At 31.7% G+C, this 14672-nt stretch overlaps 1 protein-coding gene across 1 annotated transcript in view; it reads left to right on the plus strand.

Annotated features, from left to right (window-relative positions):
- LOC106468603 (WW domain-binding protein 11-like) overlaps positions 1-14639 on the plus strand; it is a 30827-nt gene extending 16188 nt beyond the window's left edge. The window contains exons 8-14 of the mRNA XM_013929034.2: positions 430-542; positions 1668-1721; positions 4069-4265; positions 6041-6245; positions 8213-8398; positions 11759-12079; positions 14087-14639. Coding sequence (XP_013784488.1) covers positions 430-542; positions 1668-1721; positions 4069-4265; positions 6041-6245; positions 8213-8398; positions 11759-12079; positions 14087-14205 — 1195 coding nt within the window. The 3' untranslated portion in view covers positions 14206-14639. The remainder of the gene's footprint in view (positions 1-429; positions 543-1667; positions 1722-4068; positions 4266-6040; positions 6246-8212; positions 8399-11758; positions 12080-14086) is intronic.
- Positions 14640-14672: the final 33 nt, after the last annotated feature.

Here is a 14672-nt window from a genome sequence, read left to right on the forward strand (position 1 = left end):
TACATGTGTTTCAAGTCTTACTTTCATACTTGAGTAAGTTCCTACATGTGTTTCAAGTCTTACTTTCATACTTGAGTAAGTTCCTACATGTGTTTTAAGTCTTACTTTCATACTTGAGTAAGTTCTTACAGGTGTTTCAAGTCTTACTTTTTCATATTTGAGTAAGTTCCTACATGTGTTTCAAGTCTTACTTTTTCATACTTGAGTAAATTTCTACACGTGTTTCAACTCTTACTTTCTTATGCTTGAATAAGTGTTTCAAGTCTTACTTAAATTCCTATATGTGTGTTTAAATTTTTTCAAAGATTGTATTTTATATAAAATAATGCAAAAATTCATAGTTGTGGTATTTATTTGTTAATTTCTTTTTTGTAAAAGCTGAATTAATATGTGTATACATCTTTAACTTATAGTGTATCTACTTTTTAGTCAAAGAGAAAAGCATGTTTTTCTAAGCAAAAAGAGAGTGCCTCCTGGTGTACCTCCTGGTCCTCCTCCTGAACTATCTGATGATGAAGAAGATCCTTATGATCCAGAAGAAGGTATCAATTTAGAATTTTTGTTCATTTCTTTTTTAATAGTAGAGAATAGAGACTTGTGTAAGGAGGTTATTTGTTCTCCAAAAATTGAGCTATTCTAAATTTCTAAAGTAATAGTATTTTTCATTGTGTGTAGTATTTCTTAAATTCTCTCTGTAGTTGGAATAAATCTTTATAGCCTGCTGTCATCAAATTTCAGTAGATCTTTATTTTTTAATATGTGATAGATAAAGCTTTTTTTTAAGTATCTTTAGTGTGTTGTAAAGTAGCTGGTTTAAAAAACAACTTCAGATTGTTTGAAATTAAAAACTTGTATCCTTTTCTCTTGGAGAAAGATATGAAAACACTATATGTTATTTATACTTGATGAAACAAAATAATAAACTTCATGGAGTTAAGCATTTTGTTAATTCGTTAGTATTAAAAAGATGTTGTATTGTGTCTTCATTGTATTTACCAGAAAAAGGGCAACATGGAAAGATGTTGTAATGTATCTGTATTGTTGGTATGTGCTAGTTGTAGCAGAAAATGAGTAGGTGTTTTGATTTAACACACACTAAATTATTTATAACTTGAGTAAAGCAGATAGGTTTTTTTGACTTGATGAACTGAATATTTTTGTATTTGATTTATGAAAATAGCTGTTATTTAATCACAACAACAGTATTAGGACAACAAGTGTTCTATTAGACATGTAACTGATTGATGTTTAAATAAACTAATATTTATTGTTCAGTGATAATGCTGTTATTCAATCACAACAAGTGTTCTATTAGACATGCATCTGATTGATGTTTAAATAAACTAATATTTATTGTTCAGTGATAATGCTGTTATTCAATCACATCAAGTGTTCTATTAGACATGCATCTGATTGATGTTTCAGTGAATTAATACATTTTGTTCATTGATAATTCTGTGAAGAAGTTTTAAGTGTTGAACAAGTACTCTGCAAAGTGTATTTGTTAATGGTGAATATTTTGTTACATTGTGCTTAACACCTAAGAATATTAACTATTGTAATAACTCATTGATACGTGTAATTGCATCACATTGAGTATTCATTTTGGACAGGTAACCAATATGTTTTTAGAATTAGTTACTGGAAAATCTGCTTTATTTTTATAGAACCTCTGATTGACCATGTGGATCCTCTAGAAGATATTGAATCTGAGAAACCATGTAAGAAATTTAGCCTTTTTGAAAAGCATCCTGTAAATAATATTTTGATGTATAAATATTGTGTTTGTGTAAGTGTGTGTGAATGTTAAATTCAAAACTGTCTGTTAGCTGTAAATGTAGTAGTATTTCTACAAACGTTTAATATAGCTTAATATTTAGAGTTATCATTCAGAGTCACACATTAATAAGTATTGCACTACCTGTACTAAAGTGTACAGTATAGCGTGAGTGATAGAGTTAGTATTGACCATTAATTTATCAGACACACATTCTTAAGTCAAGTACTATCTGAACTAAAGTTTGTAGTATAGTGTGTGTGGTAGAGTTAGTATTGACTATTAGTTTTCAGACACACATTCTTAAGTCTAGTACTATCTGAACTAAAGTGTACAGTATAGCATGAGTGATAGAGTTAGTATTGACTATTAGTTTTCAGACACACATTCTTAAGTCTAGTACTATCTGAACTAAAGTTTATAGTGTGTGCGGTAGAGTTACTATTGACTATTAGTATTCAGACACACACATTCTTAAGTCTAGTACTATCTGAACTAAAGTTTACAGTATAGTGTGTGTGTGTGGTAGAGTTAGTATTGACTATTAGTTTATCAGACACACACATTCTTAAGTCAAGTACTATCTGAACTAAAGTTTGTAGTATAGTGTGTGTGGTAGAGTTAGTATTGACTATTAGTTTTCAGACACACATTCTTAAGTCTAGTACTATCTGAACTAAAGTGTACAGTATAGCATGAGTGATAGAGTTAGTATTGACTATTAGTTTTCAGACACACATTCTTAAGTCAAGTACTATCTGAACTAAAGTTTATAGTATAGTGTGTGCGGTAGAGTTACTATTGACTATTAGTATTCAGACACACACATTCTTAAGTCTAGTACTATCTGAACTAAAGTTTACAGTATAGTATAGTGTGTGTGGTAGAGTTAGTATTGACTATTCATTTATCAGACACACACATTCTTAAGTCAAGTACTATCTGAACTAAAGTTTATATTATAGTGTGTGTGGTAGAGTTAGTATTGACTATTAGTTTTCAGACACACATTCTTAAGTCTAGTACTATCTGAACTAAAGTTTATAGCATAGTGTGTGTGGTAGAGTTAGTATTGACTATTAGTTTTCAGACACACATTCTTAAGTCAAGTACTATCTGTAATAAAGTTTATATTATAGTGTGTGTGGTAGAGTTAATATTGACTATTAGTTTTCAGACACACACATTCTTAAGTCAAGTACTATCTGAACTAAAGTTTGTAGTATAGTGTGTGTGGTAGAGTTAGTATTGACTATTAGTTTTCAGACACACATTCTTAAGTCAAGTACTATCTGTAATAAAGTTTATAGCATAGTGTGAGTGGTAGACTTAACATTCACTGTAATTTATATCACACAAATTCAAAGTCTAAACACATATAGAAGAAGAGGTACTCACATTTAAAAAAATATATTTTTTCATTTATTATACTTTTAAATGACTTTGTGAAAGTTCTTTGTTATTTGAGGTTGCTTGTATTAAGTGTGTTACCTTTTCAAGAATACTTACATAATTTGGAGCAAACATTGTAACGGGATCACTACTCTTTGGAGGAACTCCTAAGTGATACTTTTCAAAATACTTTGGCAGTACACTTGTTTAATGGGAAGAAAAATTAGGTTGGTTCTGTGTAGTAAAGTTTAGGTTTTTAACTTTTTAAACAGAATTCATTCCACAGAAAGTTTCATTCAGAAAAAGTTATTAACTGTTGATAGTTGAGTTACAAAATGGTTATGTATCTGTAACAACAGAATGTGGGTTGTGTGAATACTGTATTAGTGGCTGATGACAGTAGTGTACAAAACAGTTATGAAGTATCTGTAACAACTGTATGTGGGTTGTATGAATACTGTATTAGTAGCTGATGACAGTAGTGTTACAAAACAGTTATGTATCTGTAACAACTGTATGTGGGTTGTATGAATACTGTATTAGTAGCTGATGATAGTAGTGTTACAAAACAGTTATGTATCTGTAACAACTGTATGTGGGTTGTATGAATACTGTATTAGTAGCTGACGACAGTAGTGTTACAAAACATTTATGTATCTGTAACAACTGTATGTGGGTTGTATGAATACTGTATTAGTGGTTGATGACAGTAGTGTTACAAAATGGTTATGAAGTATCTGTAACAACTGTGTGTGCGTTGTATGAATACTGTATTAGTGGCTGATGACAGTAGTGTTACAAAATGGTTATGAAGTATCTGTAACAGCAATGTGTGGTTTGTGAATGCTGAAAATATACATGGGAATTATCTTGTGAGAAGTCTTTTTTTTTTTTTTCAGTTAGAGGGAGAAAGATACGGTTTGCTGATGAAGAGGAAGATGATCACATGGATGATGGTCCTCCTGGTGAGGAAAAGAAAGTTGAACAAAGTACAGAAGATAAAGAGGATGAAGACGGTGATACCCTTCAGCCAACACCACTTCAAGCCAAAATGCTAGCCATGGCTGGAACAGATATTTCAGAATTTTTGAAAGAGGTATTTAGATCTTTACTGGATTAAGAAATGTATATCCCAGAAACTTTGTAAACATCAGCAGTTGTTTCACATATATAGTAACCATCACCTGTTTTCAATTTAGTATTTAAAAACACATCACATATCAAATTATTTATCAGACTTTTGAAGTTGTCATTCAAAACAATAAAGTATTTGAATAATAGTTATAATAATAGTTATAGTAATAATAGCCTTCTGATGTGAATATTATAACATACAACTGCATCATATCTTTTATTTTTGTTTACACCTCTTGATAATATTCTGTTGAATTACATGTTGGTATAAATAATGTCTTATATAAAAAAAAAACACTAGTAAAACCCAGAAAATTAAAAACAAACAAACATTTAATTGCTATTGGAGTCAACATCAGCATGAAGAAAATTCTGATTAAGAAGGTAGAACACAGGATCACATACAATAGTTGTAATGGTTTTCAAGCTAGACCCAAAACTTGAGTGCTTTTAAATAGTTCACTATTCTTCTTTAGGAGAAAATAAGAAAAGATGTACTAAAAGCAAATGGGTAAAAGTCATGGAGTGTGATTTAAATACAGGATACATTTAAGAAACCTTAAGGAAAGATTGCCAAAAAATTTAATACACCAAGTTAAGTTTAAATTTATTCACCTTGATTTATCAAAGATGTTTCAAGACATCAAACTTGGATGTATTTACCAAGATACTTGTCTCAATTGTTCCTACATTTGTATAGGGAAAGCAGGCTATGAGTAAAGGGTGCTACTATAAAGAATGTTACTGTTCTCCTTCATGGGTATACTGTAAAGAACCTTTTTATTCCCCTTTGTGGGTATACTGTAAAGAACCTTTTTATTCCCCTTTGTGGGTATAACTGTAAAGAACCTTTATGTTCCCCTTCATGGGTATACTGTAAAGAACCTTTTTGTTCCCCTTTGTGGGTATACTGTAAAGGTCCTTTATGTTCCTCTTCGTGGGTATAACTGTAAAGAACCTTTTTGTTCCCCTTCGTGGGTATAACTGTAAAGGACCTTTATGTTCCCCTTCATGGGTATAACTGTAAAGAACCTTTATGTTCCCCTTCATTGGTATAACTGTAAAGAACCTTTTTGTTCCCCTTCGTGGGTATAACTGTAAAGGACCTTTATGTTCCCCTTCATGGGTATAACTGTAAAGAACCTTTATGTTCCCCTTCATTGGTATAACTGTAAAGAACCTTTTTGTTCCCCTTCGTGGGTATAACTGTAAAGGACCTTTATGTTCCCCTTCATTGGTATAACTGTAAAGAACCTTTTTGTTCCCCTTCATGGGTATAACTGTAAAGGACCTTTATGTTCCCCTTCGTTGGTATAACTGTAAAGAACCTTTATGTTCCCCTTCATGGGTATAACTGTAAAGGACCTTTATGTTCCCTCTCATGGGTATAACTGTAAAGGACCTTAAAGGTTTTGTGAATGATGAACAGTAGAACGATGGTAGCAACAACGAACATTTGACACGTGTGTGTACAGTAATGAACATTTAATTCTTGAATATTTCGGAATATTCATATTCCACCATCAGAAAGCTATATTGAACGTTGCTGAAGATGGAATATGTAGATTCCGAAACGTTCAAGAATTAAATATTTGTTACTACTGTACGCACACGTGTCAAATGTTTGCTGTTATTACCATCGTTCTACTGTTTGTCATTAAACTTTGATTCCCGTTGAATGAATCTGTTGCATGGTTTTATGAACTAATGCAAAAGTTTTACTTCTTATTCCTGTAGCTGGAAGCAGTACACAAAGAAAGAAGCCGTGTTAAAAATTCTACACCAGAAAATCTAAAGAAACACACCATAGAAGATGGTAAAGAAGAAGAAGAAGAAAACATAGATGAGGCTGATGAACATCATGAAGAAATTCCAACTTCTATTCCTGCTGTTCCTGTAACCTCAGCACTTCCTCCTGGTCCACCTCCAGGATTACCACCTGGTATTTCTTTTTAATTTATTTATTAACCTTGGCATTTCCTTTAATGAAAGAATTTTTTAGCAAAAATATTGTTGCCTAGTCTGATCTATCACCATTTTCAAAGGTCAGGTCATAGGTCACCAATAAATCTTTGTTTCTGTGGCGTTTTTACAATTTATAGCTACAACTGCATTCAACAAATTGAAGCATCAAAATAAGTGTTAATAAATATCAATAAAGATCAATAAAGGTGAAACTAATTGCATATGTAAAATGGAACTTTCTGATCAATATTTAAAAAATTAAAATTCTAAAGCAAAATGAAATATTTTTAATGTTTTTCTCAACATCTTGTTTCACAAGTACATTTTCGAAATTTCATGATATAAAAAATGATAAGAAAACTAAATCAAACTATATGAATTTTTAGAGCTGAAGCTATATAACATGACTATTTTTTTGTGCAATTTGGACAAGTACTTCCACTGTGCAAAGGGAAAAATTGAGATATATCAGTGCCCCCCCTCCCTCAAATCCAGAAAGGGTTAAATATGTGTAAGGTTTTGTGACTATATACCTGCATTTCTATAAATATTTCTGATTCTAGAATACAAGCAAAAAATATTTAAAAGAGTTTATAAAAGCTTTTGGTTAATGTATGATTACATATCTATAACATAAATTTTACCAGTATATAAGAGCTTTTGGTTAATGTATGGTTACATATCTATAACATACATTCTACCAGTATATAAGAACTCTTGGTTAATGTATGGTTACATATCTATAACATACATTCTGCCAGTATATAAGAGCTCTTGGTTAATATATGGTTACATATCTATAACATACATCCTGCCAGTATATAAGAGCTCTTGGTTAATATATGGTTACATATCTATAACATACATCCTGCCAGTATATAAGAGCTCTTGGTTAATACATGGTTACATATCTATAACATACATTCTACCAGTATATAAGAGCTCTTGGTTAATGTATGGTTACATATCTATAACATACATTTTACCAGTATATAAGAGGTCTTGGTTAATGTATGGTTACATATCTATAACATACATTCTACCAGTATATAAGAGCTCTTGGTTAATGTATGGCTACATATCTATAACATACATTTTACCAGTATATAAGAGGTCTTGGTTAATGTATGGTTACATATCTATAACATACATTCTACCAGTATATAAGAGCTCTTGGTTAATGTATGGTTACATATCTATAACATACATTCTACCAGTATATAAGAGCTCTTGGTTAATGTATGGTTACATATCTATAACATACATTTTACCAGTATATAAGAGCTCTTGGTTAATGTATGGTTACATATCTATAACATACATTCTACCAGTATATAAGAGCTTTTGGTTAATGTATGGTTACATATCTATAACATACATTCTGCCAGTATATAAGAGCTCTTGGTTAATGTATGGTTACATATCTATAACATACATTCTGCCAGTATATAAGAGCTCTTGGTTAATGTATGGTTACATATCTATAACATACATTTTACCAGTATATATTAGTTTATTCTTGGTTATGTAGCTATTAGTATCTATTATTCTGTGGGTGGATATGGCCAAGTGTCAAGCATACCTAGAATGTGAACCAAAGGGATTTTGATTTGCATCTTGTTGCCACTTTGAGACCATGGGTTATAACAGTGCTGACAAAATTTAGTTTGATAAAGAGTTTGAGAAAAGTTAGTGAAGGTACTCATGACCAGCTACATTTCACATAGTGTATCACTTCAAAATTAGAAATGGCTATTGACAGATATCACTTTGTGTTGTTTACATAGAAATGTTGAAACTAACAAGTTTGTTTTTGCATACTTTATTACTTGTAATTGAGTGTTAGAGTTCATTACATCTTATATTAAAGTTCCAATAATTGTTCATTTCTTTAAGTTAGCTTATGATGTATTTAATATTTCTGTTTCTTTTTAAAATTTTCAGGACCACCACCTATGATATTCCGCCCACCTCCACTTCGACCTGGTCTTGGACCACCACCACGACTAGGGCCACCAGGTATTCCTCCTCCTCCACATAGCCGACCTGTCCTTCCTCCAGGACCCCCACCAGGTCCACCTCCACGAGTTGGAACTTTACCACCACGGTTACCCCCTGGTCCTCCCCCAGGTAAGTAAAGAGTTGAGAGTGGGGGTGCTGCATAATTTTGTGAATTACTCCCAAATGACATTAATTGACAACACCTAGAATACGTAGTCACTGGTAGTTTTCCACAGGTCATTAAGATGAGAAAATGTACAAAAGGAGGTCACTAATATTGAGTCAGGATTCATAATTTAAAAAAAAAAGACATTTTTAATAATTATATGAGCAGTGATAACTAACATGACAACAACCACATAAGAAAACAGCTGTGTATTTCACAATTATAATTTTATCTTTGTATGAACATCTTCTTCAAGTATTTTAACTAATGTTTCCAATAATATATAAATACTATGTGGTGTAAGGTTGATTTCAGCATGGAAGTTTGGTTGAGTAACCCAGTAGAGCAGCATTATTTATACTCATCTTCTATTGAGTTTTCACTTGTGAAGCCATGGCACTCAGTTTTATCTTACTAATATAGTTCATAAGCAATATGCACTGTCAACATAGCTAACTTATCATATGCATGTTTTGAATTTCTTTTCAATGAGATGTTTGGCAACTGTTCTTTGTGATTCCATCTTCTTTGATATCAGATAACACCCATTCTTACAACACCCCACACTGTCACACCCATTCTTACAACATCCCATACCTTCAGAATGCTTACCTCTCCTCAGTGTAATAGGTTATTCTTACAACATCCCATACCTTCAGAATGCTTACCTCTCCTCAGTGTAATAGGTTATTCTTACAACATCCCATACCTTCAGAATGCTTACCTCTCCTCAGTGTAATAGGTTATTCTTACAACATCCCATACCTTCAGAATGCTTACCTCTCATCAGTGTAATAGGTTATTCTTACAACATCCCATACCTTCAGTATTCTTGCCTCTTGTCAATGTAACATGTAAATATAATTATTTCTGCCAGTAATATGAATTCTAACACTTATGGATAGTTTCTTTTAAAAAATGTAAAACAATAAGAGTTTTATAGCCTGTTGTTCAAAATAAAACCTAAACTTTTGTTCAGAACTCTATTTAAATGATATAATCAATCACTCTCTCAGCAATTTGTAATTTAAAATCAAAGACAATATTTAGAAATTTACACAAACACATTATCTATGTGGTTTTGATGTAAAGTTAAACCTTTAATTTTACAATGCATTATTTAAAGTATGGAAAATTATTTATTTTTTTCTCTAAGTAATACCCTATAATTGTATTGTTCTTATGTTTATAATATTGAAGCAATCGATTTATGTTCTATATTCATCATAATTCTATGTGTTCAATAACTAATACCAGATTTCAGTTATTCTTATAACTGTTGCCTAGATACCTGTTTTAAAATGGAGTTCCACAGTTAACGAATTTTTATTGCTCAGTACATTGTTCGCCGATGAAGGCCCTGAAAAGAGGGTCAAAAGTATGCAAATAAAAGTATTTTAACATAGATAAAAGTCCATGTATAATTCTACATAATAATTAATGTATGTTATGAGTCTTAAACAACATTTATTAGGGCTAGTTAAGCTTGATGTAAAATATTGTTGAACTTTTATGATATTCTTCCTGAGTAGGAGTTTCCTCACTTTCTGGTGAAACTCACAGCTGTACTGCTCATTCAGAAATTATTTTTGTAAAATGATTGAAAAAAGTTTTGCATCATTCATATTTTCTTTAATTTTTTTGAAATCATTTTAAATAAAAGCCATTATTACCTGTGCAGCGAAAAAAAACAAATTTAACCTTATTTCAAGTTTGACCTTATTTCAAATTTGTTTTTTTGCCACACAGGTAATAACAACTTTTATTAAAAAAGCTTTTTTATCAATTTGAAAATCAGAAATACAAATGAACAAACATTTGACTGCAATCATTTCCACCAATAATATGAATTCTAACACTTTTATACATGTTTAAAAAAAAAACGTTACAAAACTGTTATTATTATTATTAAACACTTATTTCTTAACAATTTGTTGTAACAAGTGACAGATGGCAACATGTACTTCTCTTTTTAAGGCTTAAGGGCGAAATTATAGGTTAAAAAAATTTGCCAACATTTTTTTGAGGAAAAAATAATAATATGTAGGTGCACACCCTCAGAATTCCTCTAGGATGCATGCAAAGTTTCAGGTTTCAGCTATGGCACTGACTGACTGACACACACACACAGAGGCTGTATTATTAGTGTAGATGAACATAATTGTATTTTCAGTAATACTTCACAATGACCATGGATTGATGCCCTTCAGGTGTAATAAGAATGTTATATATATATATATATACATATATCGTATTTTCAGTAATAATACTTGATAACCATGGATTCATGCTCTTCATGTGCAATAAGAATATTACAGAAGAACCTTGAAACAACAGGCACCATGGAATTAAGGGCAGACCTTTTCATTCTCTTTCTTTTTTCTACTATTTGCAACCAAAATAAATCGTGCAATAACAGGTACCTCGATATTCTGGACTTAGGGCAGTGTCTTTAGTCTTATTCTCTATATGGGCACTCGATAAAGCGGGCAGTTATTTTTGTATGCCTGTATGGTATACTGCTAAATTCCAAACATACCAGAAGGATGATCAATATTCAAACACATTCAATGTTTATTGGATTGGCTTTGAACTATATACTGTAATAAACGTTTCCAAAGTGCAGTCTTATTACTCTGGGGAATTCTTGTTGCAAACGCTGTAGGATACATAAGGTGATAAATTCCACATTGCGTTCTGGGAGCAGGAGTCAAGTCGTCTTATTTCTGTGTGCGTGCTTTGTTGCTCTCGAGAGTATCATATTACTGTGTCATGTAAGCAGTCTGATGACAGAAGAGATGATTTGTTTAGTTTCCGTGGGTTTCTACTTCAGACGTTGACAGTAAAATAAACATAAAAAATAAATGTGAAATGTTTAGCAGTTCAAACTCTGAAGAGAAGTACACTTTGAAACTTTGGGACCAATAATAAAAAAAAGGGCACAGCTAATCCACCCCTTGAGACCTCCTGTTGACAATACTTCATGTTATAGCAATGTGCAACTTACGAACACCAATGTCATGTGTACATCAAACAAAATGGGGGGCTTTAAAATTCAGAAATTTAGAAAACCAGCTGTTCATGGCTCATTTCTAAAGAGGGCATTTGGAAGCAGTCGGAAGTGTACCCTTAATGTCAAGGTTCTACTGCATATATGTCATTGTATTTTCAGTAATAATGTGCAATAACCATGGATTCATGCCCTCCATCATGTGTAATAAGAATATTGTGTATGAACGTCAATGTATTTTTAGTAATAATACATGGTAATTTTGGATTCATGCCAGTGAACAACTTGTGACATTTTAATATTTTATCTATAGGGATTCCTCCACTGCGGCTGGTACGACCTCCTCCAAATCTCCCACCACCACCTGGTGTTCCCTTACCCGGTATTCCACTTCCTAGTGGGCCTCCACCATCTATTGTTACAACAACATCCAATCCAAATGTTGTAAGTGCACCACCTAGTCTTATCCAGAGACCCAAGATTTCCTTGTTGACAGAAGAGGAGAAAAAGAGCTCAGCTACTATTGAAGCCAAACCACAGATACGTAACCTAAGTGTGGACATTACACGTTTTACACCGATTGCCTTGAGAATAAAACGAGAAGCCAGAAAGGGCCAAGGAAAGGGTCATCAAAGTAAGTGATAAATTTAACAGTTCTTGAATGTCTATAACAAGCTGTCAGATGGACCAATATAGGTAGAGTTTGGTTGTTTATTGTAAGGAGCAGAATAAAGAACAATAAATACAAAAATTATTTTCAGCAAATTTTGTAAGAAACGATGGTATTGTTCCTAATTTCTTACTTGGTTTGATTTACTTTTCAGCCTAGTGTAGTAAAGAATATCTATTAAATTTAACTGATTTATTTGATATTAGACTAATTTTTCTTGACTGTGGTTTAAAAGAAAATCACTCGTACTTATTGATTATCATTCTTATGTAATCAGCTGATATTATGTTTTCTCACACAGATACTGAAAGTCAAGCTTTAGTTTGACTTAGTCATTGTCACAATTTATCTTAGCTATATGCTTTACATTTGTATTAGTTATTGTTGGTTTTTAAGTCTAAATGATAAATTAGTTCCTTCTAAGTTACCCCATCAAAAGCTCATGTCCTTGTAGTTTTTGTCAGTCACATTTTTGAATATGTATATTGTATTATGCAGATCATCCATCATAAGACAAATGAAATAACTTGTATACATCAGACTTTTAATGATGTACATTGAATTTGCAATTTTCCTTCTTGTCATAAGTCAGACTGTTTCTGTTTAATAAAACATAAACATGATAAATTTGAGTAGAAATTGTAACTTTCATGGAAACTAATGTCAAAAATAATTTTTGGGAGGTGTTTAAAGACTCATTTTAAGGGGATTTCTTACACAGAATATTTGCTATAGTTTTAATGCTACAGAACCACTAGGCTTAAATAACCAAAGTTAGTTTGCTCTTTCCATTTTTTTTTCAACTTGTGTTTCTCCAAATATCTGTACCCACTGAGATGTTTTTCTACAGCGGTACCTGCACCAGTTTACAGTTTTACATAAACACATATAACCATTAGAGTATTTTATGAAAACACATGTATTTGTTGAAATATCTTACGGAAACATCTGTTCCCATTGGCATGTTTTACATGAAAACACCTGTAGCCAATGGAATGTCTTACAGAGTTTCCATTGGCATGTTTTACATGAAAACACCTGTAGCCAATGGAATGTCTTACAGAGTTTCCATTGGAATGTTTTACAGAATTGCCTGTATCTATTGGCAACTTTTACTTTTCCACAGCTGTTTTATCTCGTATTTATACCAAATTCTCTAGTTTAGTCTTTCCTGGAGGAAGATTACTTAACAAAAAGCTAGGTATTAGTTGTAAATAAGTTTATTTTTGATTTTTATTATAATCTTTACACTTACATAGTTATAAATACTTGTGAGTCACAAATAACAAGTCAGTTTTCTGAATGTTCTACTATACTTTTCTGTAAGTTATAAAAACCTGCTACAGTTAAGCTACTTTCTGAATTCAAATCTGTGTAGGCTAGAAATACAAGTTATGTATGCAGTGGGTATATCATATATGTATATGTGTTGTTATAAGGTACATATACATTGGCTATATCATATATGTATACATGTTGTTATAAGGTACATATACATTGGCTATATCATATATGTATACGTGTTGTTATAAGGTACATATACATTGGCTATATCATATATGTATACGTGTTGTTATAAGGTACATATGCAGTGGGTATATCATATATGTATACATGTTGTTATAAGGTACATATACATTGGCTATATCATATATGTATACGTGTTGTTATAAGGTACATATGCAGTGGGTATATCATATAAATGTAGATGTTACAAGTTAAGTGTACATTGGGTATATCATATATTTATAGGTGTTGTTATAAGTTACATATACATTGGGTATATCATATATGTAATGTAAGTATGTTTTTGCTTTGTTTCTCAGATTTGTATTTATATTATTCAGTTTTCATGCTTTGATAAATATAAAGCTTAGAGAATGTCATTATTCCCATGTATATCATTATTACCAGAATGTTGTTGTTCCCATGTATGGTTCTCTTGTAATTTTCTCTGCTTTCTGTTTCCAGTTGGAGAAGCAACAAAAGAATCCCAGTTGATTAATGCTTTGAGGGCACCTTCAGTTACAGCACCCACAAAAGATGATGCTTATGAACAATTCATGAAAGAAATGGAGGGATTACTATGAAAAAGGGGAGAGAACCTCATTTTGTAAAATAGTTGTATGTGTTGATATTTTGTGTGAATTGACATGAACATTTCAGTGCCTATTCAGAGTAAATGTTTTTTTTTGTTTTTTCTGCTATGGCTAATTTTCATACCACTGTTGTTTTGATCAGTCTGTAAGCCTAACAATAATTAGATAATGTTTTTAATGTCATACTTCTGTTAAAAAACATTTCTGGCAATAAAATTAAAATTTGAATATATTGCTGAAAATGTTTTCTTTCTTGATAGATCACTTACCAAATGAACTGCAAAATGGATTCTGTTAGAACTAAGGATCCATCTAACTTAAACAAGTGATTTCAAAATGGTTTGTGTTAGAACTAAGGATCCATCTAACTTAGGCAAGTGATTTCAAAATGATTTGTGTTAGAACTGATGATCCATCTATCTTAGGCAAGTGATTTCAAAATGGTTTCCGTTAGAACT

Source organism: Limulus polyphemus, unplaced genomic scaffold (assembly GCF_000517525.1).
Source record: "Limulus polyphemus unplaced genomic scaffold, Limulus_polyphemus-2.1.2 Scaffold3073, whole genome shotgun sequence".
Taxonomy (NCBI): Eukaryota; Metazoa; Arthropoda; class Merostomata; order Xiphosura; family Limulidae; genus Limulus; species Limulus polyphemus.